Here is a 20286-nt window from a genome sequence, read left to right as displayed (position 1 = left end):
CGTGTTTTATCTCAAATAAAAAAAGAGAACAGTTTGTTGACTGCAAGACTGCGACAGCACTACACTTACGGAGACATTCAAGCCTTCAAGGAAACACGGAACCCCTTCACGGCGGCTTCCCCGCATTCTAAAATAAAAGCTTCTCGCTTTGCACTAACAAAAACTGTAGGCGAGAAATTCATAGCGAGATCGTTCCTCAATGCACAACAAACGTGTTTACTTAGCAAAATATTTTTTCTGCTCGCACTGGACACACAAGTACATCTGAAAGAGTACATTACAGCAACCTTATTTCGAGAAGAGTTCTCCTTACTTCTCCTCCGTGCCATGTTCCATTTAACGAATATCTCTATTTAACGAAACAAAGCGCCAGCATTTACAAGTTCGTTATATCGAGGTTCGACTGTACTGCCTTCTCAACACTTAGCTGAAATGAACCACTGTAACCTTGGGAGCATTCAGTCTGCCGTTCACGAATTCTGCACACGCAAAAAAGCTGCGTACTTGATGCGTTTTTCTCTCACATTTCCTCATAATTTGCCGTGGCATTTACAAAAACATTTTACAAAACACTGACGATATTGTGACAGCAGGAACCGACAACGGAGCTACCAACACCTAATTGACGCGTTTCTCGGGGCTGAACACTTTGTAGCGTGTCAGCCATCCCGTGCCTGGTAAATTGGTGGTGTGGCAGCCGCTAGAGCACTGCACGGGCTCGGGCTTAGCTGAAAACCCGGCCCAGCCCGTGGGCCAGGCTGGGCCAGGTAAAGCTTTCTTTTGTGGGCCTGGACTGGGCTTGAGTTTGACCATTATGGGCTCGGGCCCGTACATTGCCCGGCCTAGGTCGGACTCGAGGCTGTGTTATCCCTCTCTTAGTTAGCCACGGTCAAATTTTAGAGCCTCATACAGTGGGCTGTGCTGGGCCGGGCCAGGTAGCCTATAAATTTCTCTGGCCGGGTGTGGGCCTAAAAATGCGGCCCGTGCAGTGCTCTAGCAGCCGCGCATTACAGACTGCGTCTGCCTTTCTCCGCTGCTTCTTTATTTAAGCGCAACTAGTGACCCGGATCTCAACCATCTGCCTGCTACACAAGAAGCCGTAGCAACCACCACGGCAGCATCCATTCAACACTACGCCATGCATTACAACATACATCGATTACCGTATGGTTTTTATGGGTGAAATGCCGGTTGGCACTAGCAGGCATAACTTGTAGGTGGGCCAAATTTGACAATGTGTTGCCACAAGAAGCTGGTCATTGATGTCCTCACTACTCCTCTGCCAGTCAACGCGTTCGAGGCAGCTACACTGGAGTGCACCGCAGCAACAGCGGCTTTTATCTGCGGAAGAACTTGGCGACAGCAAGCTCCTTTGGCATATGCAGAATCCTCCAGAGGAATTGTTGTCCAATTCTAAGGAATTGTTTCTCCAATGTTTGCTGTATAATGTGTAAATGATTCTCGATGACATTAACATTGCCTCGAGTTTGAGGTAAAACGCAGGACGAGAAGTCTGAGACTTGTCTGTCAAGGCAACAGCAGCTAGCCTCCTGTTATGTTGAAATGCGCCAGTGTCAGTACATGAGTTAACTGCTCACACAGACAAGATGCCTTCCCCCGTTCCATGACCCATCTTATTTAAGAAGACCTCTACCTCTGTGGAAGGTTCCATGGCCACCTCTATGCCTTGGTACTAGTGTCAAAACATGGAACTGTGCTATTGTAATGAAGAGAGAACACAAAGAATGACAAGCGCTCGAACCACACATTTTCCTCCACCCTGAAAATGTGAGATTGCCCAGAGTCCTTTAAAAGGGGGAGGATGCCCTTGTATCCAAACACGTATTTGCGACGACTGATACTATGCCCTTGCACTGGGATTGTAGCAACAGCAGAAAAAGTGGAAGCAGAGATGCCATATGAGGGCCCTTGACTAGTTTTAAGTCATGAGTCATGGGGGGGGCTTGTGAGGGTGAGTCAAGTGGCAACGAAATGCCCACCTGTGCTCAGCAGTCACATTTAGCCATGATGTAAAGATACACTAGGGTGCCTTCAGGCAACACTTTTAGGCTTTATAAAAACAAAACAAAAAACTGTTTTGCTCACTGCAAAGCCCTTGAGCAAACTGTGGTGAACACTCCCTGCTGTATCGTTCTCTGTGGAATTTTTGTGAATGCAGAATAATATGTAACGTGCTGTTACGTACCACGTTACAAGTGCTTTCTTGATGAAGAAATGCAACAGATGACCCTTGGAAAGCAATCCCTTTTCACGCAATAGAAACTGCATAGGACTGAAAGGGATTATCCCATATTAGTTGATCCTAAGCAACGCTATTCTTACTATATTTTCAGGACACACTAGCGGATATTTTTCCAGACTACTACAGCAACGTGTACGAGGAAACGAGCCTCTCCCTCATGCACACCCTGTCAACCTCAACGAAATCATCATCTTTCAACTTGCCTCCACCCGCAGAAATAGCAGCATACAAACTGCAGCGGCGGTGAAAATGAGTGTGAAAAGTCGCATCGTATTTATTTGAGCACCCTCAATGAACTTGGGTTCCACATCTTGAAATCTGTATATGTTATATAGCATCTCGGGGTTCATTTTATTAATACCTGCAGTAGCGCAATGGCAGGTCACTATGAATTGACGTAGATTGATTTATTTTGCATAGCTGGGTTCTTAGTTAAAATCACAGAAGCATGACAGCAAACTGACATCACGAGATGGCTGAAACAGTGTAAGAAAACTGCACAGTCCTTGTTTGCCACATTGAGATTGCAAAGCTGTTGTGATTCTCGAGTGTTTTTTATTGTACGTTTGTTGTTGTTTTTTATGGTTACATGCAGTATCAGGTTTTACTGTTTTGAACAGGAACTACTGATTAGATGAAATGTTGTAATTGACCTGTGCATTCGAAATGCTACCTCATCTATGTGGGATGCTTTTGAAAAGCTTTTTCATCTTAGAGCACCTGGTTAATGTTCTCTCGGATATACTTTACAAAACTGGCTGATTTATGAAAACTGTGTCCATGCAAGAGATGCATGGTGACACCAGAGTTGCAGCAAACGTTACGTGGCTTGTGTGCGCACCATACCTCGACTCCTGTCCCCATTGCACAAGCTTTGCAACGAGTCAAGAAAAGAAAAACTAAGAAATGAAATTGTCAAGTCTTCCACGAGAGTATTACATGGCAGTGTTCCAATTGATGTTGCATCATGTCACCTCATTTGTATGCGAGGCTCCTTTTGCGACAAGAAACTCTCGCCTGCAGCTGACAACAAAAATGTTTATATTTTAGTGCTAACCCACATTTGAAGGCTATCCTATTTATTTTCCTCATTTTTCCTGGGGTTAGAAAGATCTAGTTCTAATGACAAGCTTTTGTGCAGAATCTGTACTTCATGGATCAGACAAGTCCATTGACAGTGATTCTGCACGAAAGCTCGTAATTTAAACCAGATGCTCCTAGCCATTAGAATTTTATACTGACTACCCCTTTCTGAACTTGATGGTATTTTTATATTTTGTCTACTTTACATTTTTCCTGGTAGAAATTCAAAGTTGCAAATGGTAAAGCGTTGTTGATAGTTGACCTCAACATGAGTTGACCTCATAGTTGAGCCACATACATAATCATTCTGCAAAGAACGCGAGTTTCACTGTAAATAAATGAGAAAGAACTCTCAAAGAAATGGCCGTAAATGCAGGGGGCTTTGGAAAGAGCTATTTTATCTAAATTCTCGTACAGTTTTACGAGGATGCTCCAATTTTTCAGGCTTTTCAAAAGAGCGAGTATTGAACATCACTAATGGGTTTCTCCTTGCAGAGTGAAGGATGCTGTTACCCCAATACAGAATGGGAACAAAAGGAATGGGAGAAATCCATTTACGAGCGATTTGTCCAATCACTGCCAGGGACCAATCCGAGGCGCATTGTCCTTGGCTTATAAATCGCAATTGATGAATCCTGTTCCCTTTGTGTTGGTGTCGCCATCTTTCATTCCACAGAGAGGATAAATAGCGTCCTTTTAATTGAGCAATGCACCGCAACATGTTTTCAACGAAATGGTGGTAAATATTCTGTAAGAAGGCAACCATGTGGCCACCGTAGTGTCCCCGGGCAGCACTGTGTTGTCAACATTGTCGGAGTTGTCCTTCTCTACACAATGGCCATGTCATCAGGGTGAGTGTTGGTTGCCAATAAATGTGAGCATCCATTTATTCCACGCACATGTTGCTTTATTGGCACATTTCTCGTTTTCTTCATAGCCTTAATTGCTTTCTTCCTCACTTACAAGACATCAATTACCTTTAGATGGGTAGAAAATCCAGCGAACCAGTAAGGAAGTACGAAGGCAAGTGGATGAGAGGCCACCAACATTTCCAACAGAGACTGTTCTTCTTCTGGGAAGAAGAACAGTCCCTGTTTGTAATATTGGTGTCTCTCTTTCACTTGCCTTCATATCAATTACCTTGGTAGCTGAACTTGTATTACCCAAAATGAGCGTCACTGAAATATTGAATGAACCAATTAGCGGAGTGTCTCGAATGATTCTAAACAAGTAATATTTGACGTCGATATCGGCCAACGACATTATTTAGTCAACTCTGCAAAGTGAATGGCGATTTGTCGAGCAATCCCTCCATACCCCACCGAACTCATGTTTCCTATGATGGCCACGACGACACCACGAGGTGTATCCTTCCACCTGCATTCGTGGATGGCCTCACCACAAGGTGTTGGCAAGACAACCAGCGCGGATGACGCTCCTACAGATCCTCCGGTATGCAACGCTGCGAAGGGTCCCTCCTCCTTGCAGCCTGCACACAGAGGCCCTTGTGCGGGCAGCACCCATCCCATCCCGTACGCATATTTCCCCGAAGTTTTCCAAAGACAAGAGGTCTCTGATGCTGGTGTCCAGATGGCCTTGACAGTGGAGGGCTTCAGGAAACCCGGTGTCACACTGTCCTCTGGTGTCTGCAGACTGCACAGCATAGAGTTCCCGTAGAGGAGGAGATCGTCCACGTTGGATAAGAGACCACCACCTGCCCACTTGTAGGAACTGTTCACGCACGGTGTGTTAGTCAGCAGCCCCTTGTCATTACGGTGGTAAAATCTAGGAAGACAACATTTGCTACAGTAAGTTATTATTTTGGTTTCATCCCGTGTTATCCCGCTTGCAGAGTAGTTACTGGCAACCTTCTAGATGGAAGGATGGTGGACAGACAAGACAATGATGCATGAAAGGGTTGCTTCTATGACATCTGTTAGCATCCCCCAAACTGTGCAGTATGCATTTCCACCAACTAGCCAAACTTCTGACCCCTGTTTACCCAGCCGGCCGTTTACAGCAAAACTCTACTGTCGACCGACAAAGCCTGCGTTTATTTTGGAGGAATTTCTCCGCAGTAAAATTCAGCTTCTGTAAACTCTTACAGATGATGTGCGATACAGTGCAAAGATCGTCACTCCTGCTTGAGGAAATGTTATCCTCAGGGCTTATTAGTCAGAGGAGAGAGGATAGTAAGTACACAATGAGAAAATAAAAAGTGAAAATGAAATAGCGAACACGTGGATGTGACAGTAATGGAAGCCAGGATGATGGTTCTGCTCTTGGGTACAAATGACAAAGCATGGGAATGTCAACCTTCTGTGCATGGTCCAGCCATCAAGAGATATATGATGGACTAGAAATCAAAGCGTATTTGAGGATAACCTTTGCAATAATAAATAAAACAAACAAACAAAGTGCATTGAAAGAAATTTAGCAATGAGCTACTCCTGTCCCACACAAAGCCAAGTTTTGGAGGGTTCAGTATTGTACAAGTTAGTAGTAAGTAGTAATGGTTTACTGGAGCAAGGACACGGTCTTTTTTTCACTCAACAGCAGATAAGTGAAGGTGGGCATTGTCCTTCGCAGTTCCAGGAAATTGAATAGCAAAAGGGCAAGCTGGTACATCTTAGAAGACACAACCCATTAATTTATGACAATGCTCTCAAAATTCTCCCAAAAAAGAGTCTTCCCTGTCTCTGGTTATTTATTTCCCGCAAAAGTGAAACTATTTTTACCAAGATATTCCATGGCAGTTTGCTGCAGGAACGAATAATTTTGGTCACGTCATGTCACGTTACGTCACATGTTACTCATATGGTGGTTTTGAGAATAAGAAAGTTGATGCGAGAGTACTCCTCAACATTTAAATGAACAGCACTGGCACGTCTCATGTAATGTGAATTCCACGATGTCCGTGGACAGATGCGTACCTGGCTCTGTTGTAGATAATGGGTTCATTTTTGTCCAAGTAGGTGCTGGTCATACCAATAGTTTTGAGCACCTTGTTGAGGTACTTTGGAAAAGACTCTTTGCTGGCACCTTCCACTGCAGCAGACACCAGGGTCCATCCCAGTGTGGTATACAGGTATTTGCTTCCTGGAATGAAATGAGAATAGATTGTACTAGGCAAGTTGCTGGTTAAGGACATTCCTTCGGGACAAAAATGTGGGGCACAAGAACACATCCATCAATGTCTGAGATTTCGGGCAAAATTATTTCCTGGCACATTATTATCGTCGGCACTAACCTGGTTCAGAAAGTAACGGATCATCTTTAATGAGCTCCAGGGCTTCCACGGTGGTCTTGAACTTGCGATTCATATAGAACTCTTCCATCTCTGCATCTGGCCTGTCCTATAATGACAATCGCTCATTTACAACTGGCTCAAGATATTATGTAATTTACGTTCGTTAAGGTGATTGCAGTGTCAGTATATTTCCATACAAGGTAACTTACAGTGTCCTCTGGTTTAGTTTTATCCTTTCCATTTTTTGTGGGTGTCTTGTAGTGACGAATCCCTCCAAGGTGATGCAACAGGTGACGAAGTGTAAGTGTCACCTAGAATGTAAGTGTCAAGAAAAGCCACATATGCTGCTTCGTGTAGACTAAAGAAACTTTCCTCCGTATTTGTCTGCCCCTTTGTGCAACATCAACTTTATTGCGAGGTGATGAGTGGGGAGTTTCATTGCCCCTTTGTGCGGATTCAAATGATAGATAGCTTTTATCAACTACTACCCATTATCAACTGTACCTGAGGCTGCGCTGGAGTTACAAGTACAATAAGAAACTTGGACATATGCCTGAATGTCGGCCATTACAAATGATAATGGGGCCCTCGTTTTTATATTTACCCGCGTCTGAGGCAGTAGTGTAGCCCGAAAAATATTTCGGGAGGAATCTACAGGAACTTTACATCAGGGTGAGGGTTTTATCCTCTCTGCCAAATGCGCTACCAAAGGTACGATTTTGGGCGTGGCTGAACCCTCCCCTCCCCTCTGGCTACGCTAGTGGTCCGAGGCAACGTAGCAAGTTGGACCCAAAGTTGGCAGCCGTTACAGAGGTTGTGCGCCGAAATACTTAACACATACTCAAAATCACTTTCTGGAATCCTTCCTGCGATATATCCGCATACGAAATAATTAACGTGACAATACTGCCTAGTGCCAAAATCTATACGTCATGATACAACAAGCTACGAAATAACCGTATAACCGAAATAAATACAATCTAAATTTCCAGCGGAGCAGTGGTGTTTCGTACATCATAACTGAGAATCACATACGTATACTTGTATCGCCATTCATTCTTCCGATTTTCTGGCATTCTACGTCCACTCGCTTACCCATGAAAGAATACTTGCATCTGAGACACAATGCGGCACGAACTGTGCTGTATGCATTTGAGAGGAGCCTCAATAGAACGCCATAAGTTTGGCAACCTCGGGGTGGTGCGCACGGTGCTGGCTTGGCTGAGAAGCAGACACCATGTCCACTCGAAAAAGCCTAAATTGTCCACTTTTGTTATCCGCTGCGAACCTGCATTGCGCCAAAAATAAAGTCTAGCAGACAACGCCCCATGAATTCGGTTGTTACACTACTAATGGTGAAGCGTTACTCTGTCAGTTTTGCAGGAAAATGGTACATGCACGAAACATCTCCTCCAAGTGGAATATGGCAGTAGACGAAAAGCCAGACAGCAGAGGGTATCAAACAACACATCCCTTGATTGCTGATTGCAGCACAAAAATTCCATGCAAGTCGACGTCGCGGAAGGAGTACTTAGGACCTATGTACGGACAGGTGCTGAGCAATGTCAGACCTATGGTCAGACCTGAGATTGGAGAACACAGCATATGGGCATCTGCAGTGAGACTACTGTTATGATGGTGACAGCCAATACATCGCTAACACGATTGGGAAACTTGACCCGGATAAACCAAGTAGACCGTACCTGGTTGCTGCTCGAAAATGCAAATGGTGATTCAGTTGCCTAATTTTTTTATGCATCTCTAAAGGTTCTTTATCCATCTGGAGTTGACAACAAAAATATTACTTCATTACCCAGGCGCTGCCATGTTGTTGAAGATTTCTTATCAGAGGACGCACGTCTTGCGCGTGCCCTGCATCGAGTTGCGGAAGAAGTGTTTTGTTACCCATTTCGACAAAAGCTATGTCTGCAAGTGGGCTTTGTGCAGAGCATCGAACTGAACCAGAACCAAAACCGAAAACCGGAATTAGCCATTAGTTTTAGCTGAAACTTTGGAGCTCAACCGGGACCGAACCAATATACAAACTTTGGCTACCGGTTCAGGATACCGGTTTGGTTTGGGTTGGTGTGAGCCACCTGTTATCTATCCCATCGTCTGGTGGCAACATCCGTTTTATGCAACATTTGGCGGTCCATTCGATAGTGCGGGACATACAGGGCGAAGGAAGTTGTCCGCTCGTCGCCCCTTATAGAAGAAACATGTTTTGTCATTCCTGCCTTAGAAAGTTTGCAGCACCAGAGCAATATAACCATTGTTTGCCATATGAAGGTGTTACATAAAAAATACGTCCGCTTTCGGGTGATGTGTTACCATTACAATCCAGGTATATCGTTTTGCTTATTTTCTTCTTTTTCTTTTGCAATTTAAATCATATCCCAGGGGATAGAGGGGGTGACGTCGGGATTCGAGCAGTCTTCCCGCCTAGATTGGCCGCACATTGCTTGCGGAACGGATGAAAGGGGGTCCTGTTCGTCGAAAAACAGAAATAAATGCAACATAGAGACAGGCTAAGACTAACAACTGTAAGGAACACATTGGAAATGGGACAATGGGAGAGAAAGCAGGGCCAGTTGGTTGTACTGCAACCCAGACATGGAGCTAAGACACAAAACAACAACACTAGAGACAAACTGAGACTAACAACTGTAAGGAACACACAAGGGGAGGGAAAGCTGGGCCAGTTGGTTGTTATACATTGACACCCAGACAGGGAGCTAAGACGCAAAACGACAACACTGGAGGCAGACTGAGACTAACAACTGTAAGGAACACATAAGGAATGGGGGCAAGGGGAGGGAAAGCTGGGCCAGTTGGTTGTTATACATTGACACCCAGACAGGGAGCTAAGACACAAAACGACAACACTGGAGGCAGACTGAGACTAACAACTGTAAGGAACACATAAGGAATGGGGGCAAGGGGAGGGAAAGCTGGGCCAGTTGGTTGTTATACATTGACACCCAGACAGGGAGCTAAGACACAAAACGACAACACTGGAGGCAGACTGAGACTAACAACTGTAAGGAACACATAAGGAATGGGGGCAAGGGGAGGGAAAGCTGGGCCAGTTGGTCGTTATACATTGACACCCAGACAGGGAGCTAAGACACAAAACGACAACACTGGAGGCAGACTGAGACTAACAACTGTAAGGAACACATAAGGAATGGGGGCAGGGGGAGGGAAAGCTGGGCCAGTTGGTCGTTATACATTGACACCCAGACAGGGAGCTAAGACACAAAACGACAACACTGGAGGCAGACTGAGACTAACAACTGTAAGGAACACATAAGGAATGGGGGCAAGGGGAGGGAAAGCTGGGCCAGTTGGTCGTTATACATTGACACCCAGACAGGGAGCTAAGACACAAAACGACAACACTGGAGGCAGACTGAGACTAACAACTGTAAGGAACACATAAGGAATGGGGGCAAGGGGAGGGAAAGCTGGGCCAGTTGGTCGTTATACATTGACACCCAGACAGGGAGCTAAGACACAAAACGACAACACTGGAGGCAGACTGAGACTAACAACTGTAAGGAACACATAAGGAATGGGGGCAAGGGGAGGGAAAGCTGGGCCAGTTGGTTGTTATATATTGCAACGCAGACAGGGAGCTAAGACACAAAACGACAACACTGGAGGCAGACTGAGACTAACAACTGTAAGGAACACATAAGGAATGGGGGCAAGGGGAGGGAAAGCTGGGCCAGTTGGTTGTTATATATTGCAACGCAGACAGGGAGCTAAGACACAAAACGACAACACTGGAGGCAGACTGAGACTAACAACTGTAAGGAACACATAAGGAATGGGGGCAAGGGGAGGGAAAGCTGGGCCAGTTGGTTGTTATATATTGCAACGCAGACAGGGAGCTAAGACACAAAACGACAACACTGGAGGCAGACTGAGACTAACAACTGTAAGGAACACATAAGGAATGGGGGCAAGGGGAGGGAAAGCTGGGCCAGTTGGTTGTTATATATTGCAACGCAGACAGGGAGCTAAGACACAAAACGACAACACTGGAGGCAGACTGAGACTAACAACTGTAAGGAACACATAAGGAATGGGGGCAAGGGGAGGGAAAGCTGGGCCAGTTGGTTGTTATATATTGCAACGCAGACAGGGAGCTAAGACACAAAACGACAACACTGGAGGCAGACTGAGACTAACAACTGTAAGGAACACATAAGGAATGGGGGCAAGGGGAGGGAAAGCTGGGCCAGTTGGTCGTTATACATTGACACCCAGACAGGGAGCTAAGACACAAAACGACAACACTGGAGGCAGACTGAGACTAACAACTGTAAGGAACACATAAGGAATGGGGGCAAGGGGAGGGAAAGCTGGGCCAGTTGGTCGTTATACATTGACACCCAGACAGGGAGCTAAGACACAAAACGACAACACTGGAGGCAGACTGAGACTAACAACTGTAAGGAACACATAAGGAATGGGGGCAAGGGGAGGGAAAGCTGGGCCAGTTGGTCGTTATACATTGACACCCAGACAGGGAGCTAAGACACAAAACGACAACACTGGAGGCAGACTGAGACTAACAACTGTAAGGAACACATAAGGAATGGGGGCAAGGGGAGGGAAAGCTGGGCCAGTTGGTCGTTATACATTGACACCCAGACAGGGAGCTAAGACACAAAACGACAACACTGGAGGCAGACTGAGACTAACAACTGTAAGGAACACATAAGGAATGGGGGCAAGGGGAGGGAAAGCTGGGCCAGTTGGTCGTTATACATTGACACCCAGACAGGGAGCTAAGACACAAAACGACAACACTGGAGGCAGACTGAGACTAACAACTGTAAGGAACACATAAGGAATGGGGGCAAGGGGAGGGAAAGCTGGGCCAGTTGGTCGTTATACATTGACACCCAGACAGGGAGCTAAGACACAAAACGACAACACTGGAGGCAGACTGAGACTAACAACTGTAAGGAACACATAAGGAATGGGGGCAAGGGGAGGGAAAGCTGGGCCAGTTGGTCGTTATACATTGACACCCAGACAGGGAGCTAAGACACAAAACGACAACACTGGAGGCAGACTGAGACTAACAACTGTAAGGAACACATAAGGAATGGGGGCAAGGGGAGGGAAAGCTGGGCCAGTTGGTCGTTATACATTGACACCCAGACAGGGAGCTAAGACACAAAACGACAACACTGGAGGCAGACTGAGACTAACAACTGTAAGGAACACATAAGGAATGGGGGCAAGGGGAGGGAAAGCTGGGCCAGTTGGTTGTTATATATTGCAACGCAGACAGGGAGCTAAGACACAAAACGACAACACTGGAGGCAGACTGAGACTAACAACTGTAAGGAACACATAAGGAATGGGGGCAAGGGGAGGGAAAGCTGGGCGAGTTGGTTGTTATATATTGCAACGCAGACAGGGAGCTAAGACACAAAACGACAACACTGGAGGCAGACTGAGACTAACAACTGTAAGGAACACATAAGGAATGGGGGCAGGGGGAGGGAAAGCTGGGCCAGTTGGTCGTTATACATTGACACCCAGACAGGGAGCTAAGACACAAAACGACAACACTGGAGGCAGACTGAGACTAACAACTGTAAGGAACACATAAGGAATGGGGGCAAGGGGAGGGAAAGCTGGGCCAGTTGGTCGTTATACATTGACACCCAGACAGGGAGCTAAGACACAAAACGACAACACTGGAGGCAGACTGAGACTAACAACTGTAAGGAACACATAAGGAATGGGGGCAAGGGGAGGGAAAGCTGGGCCAGTTGGTCGTTATACATTGACACCCAGACAGGGAGCTAAGACACAAAACGACAACACTGGAGGCAGACTGAGACTAACAACTGTAAGGAACACATAAGGAATGGGGGCAAGGGGAGGGAAAGCTGGGCCAGTTGGTTGTTATATATTGCAACGCAGACAGGGAGCTAAGACACAAAACGACAACACTGGAGGCAGACTGAGACTAACAACTGTAAGGAACACATAAGGAATGGGGGCAAGGGGAGGGAAAGCTGGGCCAGTTGGTTGTTATATATTGCAACGCAGACAGGGAGCTAAGACACAAAACGACAACACTGGAGGCAGACTGAGACTAACAACTGTAAGGAACACATAAGGAATGGGGGCAAGGGGAGGGAAAGCTGGGCCAGTTGGTTGTTATATATTGCAACGCAGACAGGGAGCTAAGACACAAAACGACAACACTGGAGGCAGACTGAGACTAACAACTGTAAGGAACACATAAGGAATGGGGGCAAGGGGAGGGAAAGCTGGGCCAGTTGGTTGTTATATATTGCAACGCAGACAGGGAGCTAAGACACAAAACGACAACACTGGAGGCAGACTGAGACTAACAACTGTAAGGAACACATAAGGAATGGGGGCAAGGGGAGGGAAAGCTGGGCCAGTTGGTTGTTATATATTGCAACGCAGACAGGGAGCTAAGACACAAAACGACAACACTGGAGGCAGACTGAGACTAACAACTGTAAGGAACACATAAGGAATGGGGGCAAGGGGAGGGAAAGCTGGGCCAGTTGGTTGTTATATATTGCAACGCAGACAGGGAGCTAAGACACAAAACGACAACACTGGAGGCAGACTGAGACTAACAACTGTAAGGAACACATAAGGAATGGGGGCAAGGGGAGGGAAAGCTGGGCCAGTTGGTTGTTATATATTGCAACGCAGACAGGGAGCTAAGACACAAAACGACAACACTGGAGGCAGACTGAGACTAACAACTGTAAGGAACACATAAGGAATGGGGGCAAGGGGAGGGAAAGCTGGGCCAGTTGGTTGTTATATATTGCAACGCAGACAGGGAGCTAAGACACAAAACGACAACACTGGAGGCAGACTGAGACTAACAACTGTAAGGAACACATAAGGAATGGGGGCAAGGGGAGGGAAAGCTGGGCCAGTTGGTTGTTATATATTGCAACGCAGACAGGGAGCTAAGACACAAAACGACAACACTGGAGGCAGACTGAGACTAACAACTGTAAGGAACACATAAGGAATGGGGGCAAGGGGAGGGAAAGCTGGGCGAGTTGGTTGTTATATATTGCAACGCAGACAGGGAGCTAAGACACAAAACGACAACACTGGAGGCAGACTGAGACTAACAACTGTAAGGAACACATAAGGAATGGGGGCAAGGGGAGGGAAAGCTGGGCCAGTTGGTTGTTATATATTGCAACGCAGACAGGGAGCTAAGACACAAAACGACAACACTGGAGGCAGACTGAGACTAACAACTGTAAGGAACACATAAGGAATGGGGGCAAGGGGAGGGAAAGCTGGGCCAGTTGGTTGTTATATATTGCAACGCAGACAGGGAGCTAAGACACAAAACGACAACACTGGAGGCAGACTGAGACTAACAACTGTAAGGAACACATAAGGAATGGGGGCAAGGGGAGGGAAAGCTGGGCGAGTTGGTTGTTATATATTGCAACGCAGACAGGGAGCTAAGACACAAAACGACAACACTGGAGGCAGACTGAGACTAACAACTGTAAGGAACACATAAGGAATGGGGGCAAGGGGAGGGAAAGCTGGGCCAGTTGGTTGTTATATATTGCAACGCAGACAGGGAGCTAAGACACAAAACGACAACACTGGAGGCAGACTGAGACTAACAACTGTAAGGAACACATAAGGAATGGGGGCAAGGGGAGGGAAAGCTGGGCCAGTTGGTTGTTATATATTGCAACGCAGACAGGGAGCTAAGACACAAAACGACAACACTGGAGGCAGACTGAGACTAACAACTGTAAGGAACACATAAGGAATGGGGGCAAGGGGAGGGAAAGCTGGGCCAGTTGGTTGTTATATATTGCAACGCAGACAGGGAGCTAAGACACAAAACGACAACACTGGAGGCAGACTGAGACTAACAACTGTAAGGAACACATAAGGAATGGGGGCAAGGGGAGGGAAAGCTGGGCCAGTTGGTTGTTATATATTGCAACGCAGACAGGGAGCTAAGACACAAAACGACAACACTGGAGGCAGACTGAGACTAACAACTGTAAGGAACACATAAGGAATGGGGGCAAGGGGAGGGAAAGCTGGGCCAGTTGGTTGTTATATATTGCAACGCAGACAGGGAGCTAAGACACAAAACGACAACACTGGAGGCAGACTGAGACTAACAACTGTAAGGAACACATAAGGAATGGGGGCAAGGGGAGGGAAAGCTGGGCCAGTTGGTTGTTATATATTGCAACGCAGACAGGGAGCTAAGACACAAAACGACAACACTGGAGGCAGACTGAGACTAACAACTGTAAGGAACACATAAGGAATGGGGGCAAGGGGAGGGAAAGCTGGGCCAGTTGGTTGTTATATATTGCAACGCAGACAGGGAGCTAAGACACAAAACGACAACACTGGAGGCAGACTGAGACTAACAACTGTAAGGAACACATAAGGAATGGGGGCAAGGGGAGGGAAAGCTGGGCCAGTTGGTTGTTATATATTGCAACGCAGACAGGGAGCTAAGACACAAAACGACAACACTGGAGGCAGACTGAGACTAACAACTGTAAGGAACACATAAGGAATGGGGGCAAGGGGAGGGAAAGCTGGGCGAGTTGGTTGTTATATATTGCAACGCAGACAGGGAGCTAAGACACAAAACGACAACACTGGAGGCAGACTGAGACTAACAACTGTAAGGAACACATAAGGAATGGGGGCAAGGGGAGGGAAAGCTGGGCCAGTTGGTTGTTATATATTGCAACGCAGACAGGGAGCTAAGACACAAAACGACAACACTGGAGGCAGACTGAGACTAACAACTGTAAGGAACACATAAGGAATGGGGGCAAGGGGAGGGAAAGCTGGGCCAGTTGGTTGTTATATATTGCAACGCAGACAGGGAGCTAAGACACAAAACGACAACACTGGAGGCAGACTGAGACTAACAACTGTAAGGAACACATAAGGAATGGGGGCAAGGGGAGGGAAAGCTGGGCGAGTTGGTTGTTATATATTGCAACGCAGACAGGGAGCTAAGACACAAAACGACAACACTGGAGGCAGACTGAGACTAACAACTGTAAGGAACACATAAGGAATGGGGGCAAGGGGAGGGAAAGCTGGGCCAGTTGGTTGTTATATATTGCAACGCAGACAGGGAGCTAAGACACAAAACGACAACACTGGAGGCAGACTGAGACTAACAACTGTAAGGAACACATAAGGAATGGGGGCAAGGGGAGGGAAAGCTGGGCCAGTTGGTTGTTATATATTGCAACGCAGACAGGGAGCTAAGACACAAAACGACAACACTGGAGGCAGACTGAGACTAACAACTGTAAGGAACACATAAGGAATGGGGGCAAGGGGAGGGAAAGCTGGGCCAGTTGGTTGTTATATATTGCAACGCAGACAGGGAGCTAAGACACAAAACGACAACACTGGAGGCAGACTGAGACTAACAACTGTAAGGAACACATAAGGAATGGGGGCAAGGGGAGGGAAAGCTGGGCCAGTTGGTTGTTATATATTGCAACGCAGACAGGGAGCTAAGACACAAAACGACAACACTGGAGGCAGACTGAGACTAACAACTGTAAGGAACACATAAGGAATGGGGGCAAGGGGAGGGAAAGCTGGGCCAGTTGGTTGTTATATATTGCAACGCAGACAGGGAGCTAAGACACAAAACGACAACACTGGAGGCAGACTGAGACTAACAACTGTAAGGAACACATAAGGAATGGGGGCAAGGGGAGGGAAAGCTGGGCCAGTTGGTTGTTATATATTGCAACGCAGACAGGGAGCTAAGACACAAAACGACAACACTGGAGGCAGACTGAGACTAACAACTGTAAGGAACACATAAGGAATGGGGGCAAGGGGAGGGAAAGCTGGGCGAGTTGGTTGTTATATATTGCAACGCAGACAGGGAGCTAAGACACAAAACGACAACACTGGAGGCAGACTGAGACTAACAACTGTAAGGAACACATAAGGAATGGGGGCAAGGGGAGGGAAAGCTGGGCCAGTTGGTTGTTATATATTGCAACGCAGACAGGGAGCTAAGACACAAAACGACAACACTGGAGGCAGACTGAGACTAACAACTGTAAGGAACACATAAGGAATGGGGGCAAGGGGAGGGAAAGCTGGGCCAGTTGGTTGTTATATATTGCAACGCAGACAGGGAGCTAAGACACAAAACGACAACACTGGAGGCAGACTGAGACTAACAACTGTAAGGAACACATAAGGAATGGGGGCAAGGGGAGGGAAAGCTGGGCGAGTTGGTTGTTATATATTGCAACGCAGACAGGGAGCTAAGACACAAAACGACAACACTGGAGGCAGACTGAGACTAACAACTGTAAGGAACACATAAGGAATGGGGGCAAGGGGAGGGAAAGCTGGGCCAGTTGGTTGTTATATATTGCAACGCAGACAGGGAGCTAAGACACAAAACGACAACACTGGAGGCAGACTGAGACTAACAACTGTAAGGAACACATAAGGAATGGGGGCAAGGGGAGGGAAAGCTGGGCCAGTTGGTTGTTATATATTGCAACGCAGACAGGGAGCTAAGACACAAAACGACTGCTCATCTCTCCTGCGACCTCCTCGTAACCAGTAGTTTGAACGGACAACTTCAGCGGCTCTACGGTGCTTGCTTGCAAGTGTACAGTGTGCGAGCCGTTGTCACCAGTCTTTCGAAAAAGGTTCTAAACATGAAGTGGCCTGCCTGGTGGCAGCGAGAAAGGAGCCGCAGATGCAACAGTCGTTACCTATGTACACACCATGAGCCACCGGCTGAAGATGATTGTGGCCAAGTTTGGTGTGCAGGTGTGGTTTTCGGGTGTGTGGGAAAGCTCGCGTGCTTTGCTACGATGTCTGCCGACCCTCCGTCACTGGGATGTGCCGTAAAACACCGCCTTAAATACGTGGAGTGCGCCAAAAGTGTTGTATACAAATTCCCCATGTCCTGCAGTGTTGTCCAAATTGTCGTAACAGAAACGGTGCGCCAGTGTTTGTGAACAGGCACTGCCACTCGAGCGCTCTGCTCTGCTACACCTGATGCACCACGTGGACAACTGTGGGTGTCAGGTGGACTTGTAAAAAAAACTAAATTCTAGGACATTACAAGACACACGTGCTCCGGAGATTATGGAATATGGAGGAACGTTCTTCTTCATTACAGTTGTTAGTCTGAGCATGTCTGTTGGAACACCTATGGATGAATCTCCCGCCAGAGTTGTACCTTTTTCCCCTGGAATGTCTTTTCTGGAAAACTGGGGACATACACTTGGATGGGTTTGTCCAGGTCCAGTCTTCCTTCTTCCCAGAGCTTAGCCACGGCCGCCGCAGCAATGGCTTTACTCACGCTGCCTATTCGCATCAATGTGCCCCTCGTACAGGGAACACGATTTTCCACATCTGCGTAGCCGATACCTGAGTGAGGAACACATCAAGCTGTGAATGTGAAAGAGAGGTGACCACGTATGCTATGTTATCATGACGTCACTCGGGCAGGGTTCCTCAAACGAGGGATCACTAAGATCAAGACTAACATTATTGCATAAAAATCTGTAAGATCAACGAAAGCTTTAACACCAAACCCAATAATTTATGGGGGTGGTGTAAAGGAAGAATAAAAAGAAGCGAGTACCATTTTACCATGTTTTTGGCAGCCCTGTTAGAGAGAAAAATCTCTTACTGAAAAATGGTGACTGTTGCAGTCCAAATGGCCTACCTTGGCAAAATTCACTCATTGTACCCAATGACCCGAGCATAAGTGAACTGAAATCATGCACAAGCTGGGTGAGTTGAGTCGCATTTGAGAAGAGTTCAGTCTACTACTGTAAACTGTATCGGCAAGGAGAATGACTGAGTTACCTTAAAACATTAAATGTAGACAGACATCCAAAAAAGCCAGTACACTGAACTCAGGATTAGCTTTCAAGCTCTCGTCCTTCCCCGAAGGACACAAAACAACGAAAATTTCGGTGTGTCAAACTCAGGATTGGGAAACAGCTCACAAAACGTGCAATGACGCGTAACAAACACTCGACCAACAAACATTTCAGGACAGTAAAGAAAGACAACACAGACACGGCTCGTAGAAATTGTGAGATTATCAGTTATCACTACTATTAGCACCATGGAAAGTAACTGTTCTCAGGCTGAATACAACACAAGCCTCAGAGAGAGGTCAGCAATCGAAAAATGGGTTCTTCAAATCCTGCCGCTGTCTGGCTTTTTTGACAACACCTATATGAGGTTTACATTCGATGGATGCAATCCCTACGTGCAACCCAGAATCCCAAGCATGAAAGGGTGTTGCAAAAAGGGTTCGGTGTTGGGGGGGGGGGTCATTATTCTAGTTACGTCATAACAGCTTAAGATATCATCGCCGACATGTTTCCAAGGCAGCTGCGATAGGAAGGGGATACACCGGAAAAAAAGTTTGGGGGTATTGCGGACCATTTGGGAGGGTGTTAGGGGGGTGTAGGGGGGGGTCCCGATAAATCACTGATGCAACCTTACGGTTCTTGCGCACGACTGCATAGCAAGTCGCCGCAAAGCACAAAGTGTGTGATAGAGTTTATTGTATTGATGGGTTTTATTTTCTCTTTTTATGTTCATGTTATCTTGGTAGTCGTGTGATGGCACCTCTCGTACAGTTATTAGTCGGAGTTATCAGCCTGCACTGGGAGGAGGATCATTCGGGACACACCAGCTTCAATATATATTTCACCGGTACTGCTACTTGAGTGGGGGCTAACTAAATAAGGGGCACTGAGGACGTTTGGATAACATATGCAGAATACTGTACGCTACAATCGATAATATGATCTGCCTCCAGAAGCTGCTGTTCCCAACGTGCTCCACTACAGTGAGCAATGAAATGAAATTGTGTTTTTTGTGCAGCCTCACAATATCTGCGTCCTGTCTGACAGACTGTATCGCTGTAGGTAGTAAGCGATAGATGTGTCACACAACAAAAATCAGAGAAAGGCGGAAACTTAAGATCACCTTCCGCCCAAAGCGTTTCTCCGTCCACACTGACGGCGACAACAATGCCCGGTACGCCAGATTCATCCTGAGAGAAAAGAAAAAAAAAAGAATCAGTGACCAACACAGTATGGTTGTGTGGTGCTTGCCATCATAGAGATGAGACCTTTTTTCTCCGAATGAGCTCTCTAGAAAATTGGATCGCTTTGTCTGTCTTTTCTGAGATTGGCTCGGCGCTTTCGACGCAGTAGGAATATTTCGGAATAAAAGTTCCTTTGTATAAAACGTAAGATCCTCCAAGTGCCATTCCCATCACAAACAGCTGATTTCGCGGTGCACACATCAAAGAAAATACGCGTTTTAGAACATTTCTCACGCGACCATACAGAACACGCGTCATTTGCACTGGCTCGTGTCGTAGAGGAAATGACATGTATCAATGTCCACTTTCGCCTACTACCCGATACACAGGCCGTTGCCAATGGTTGCTAAGCACGCGCTACCCTCTTCCGTACCATCTTTGTGGTTGTCAACACAGCCCACCATACCTTGCCACGGTTTCGGCTAATCACGGTGCGCCCGGGGCTGAGAGCTTTGCGGATGTAGGAGATAGAGTAGGTCGTGAATAAAGGGAATACTCAGTTGTCTCGCCACG

At 46.7% G+C, this 20286-nt stretch overlaps 2 protein-coding genes across 5 annotated transcripts in view; one reads left to right on the top strand and one right to left on the bottom strand.

Moving 5' to 3' along the window:
- The window catches only part of LOC135386387 (alpha-mannosidase 2x-like), a 42895-nt gene extending 38651 nt beyond the window's left edge, over positions 1 to 4244 (top strand). For all 3 annotated transcript variants that reach the window (XM_064616286.1, XM_064616287.1, XM_064616285.1), the window contains one exon: positions 2355 to 4244. In XM_064616286.1, coding sequence (XP_064472356.1) covers positions 2355 to 2510 — 156 coding nt within the window. In that variant the 3' untranslated portion in view covers positions 2511 to 4244. The remainder of the gene's footprint in view (positions 1 to 2354) is intronic.
- LOC135386388 (serine beta-lactamase-like protein LACTB, mitochondrial) lies at positions 2797 to 20128 on the bottom strand. Of its 2 annotated transcripts, none has more exons than XM_064616289.1 (7): positions 19781 to 20128; positions 19653 to 19719; positions 17878 to 18068; positions 6806 to 6907; positions 6597 to 6702; positions 6280 to 6445; positions 2797 to 5131 (listed from the first exon to the last, which is right to left on the bottom strand). In XM_064616289.1, exons 1-7 carry the CDS (start codon positions 19784 to 19786, stop codon positions 4609 to 4611), a joined length of 1161 nt encoding a protein of 386 aa, XP_064472359.1. In that variant the 5' UTR covers positions 19787 to 20128; the 3' UTR covers positions 2797 to 4608. The 2 variants fall into 2 exon arrangements, with proteins under 2 accessions (XP_064472359.1, XP_064472358.1); XM_064616288.1 differs by having other exon boundaries at positions 19798 to 20128.
- Between the last annotated feature and the right edge of the window lie 158 nt (positions 20129 to 20286).

The sequence above is a fragment of the Ornithodoros turicata genome, chromosome 2 (genome assembly GCF_037126465.1).
Source record: "Ornithodoros turicata isolate Travis chromosome 2, ASM3712646v1, whole genome shotgun sequence".
NCBI lineage: Eukaryota > Metazoa > Arthropoda > Arachnida > Ixodida > Argasidae > Ornithodoros > Ornithodoros turicata.
This window is presented reverse-complemented; position numbering and strand designations above follow the sequence as displayed.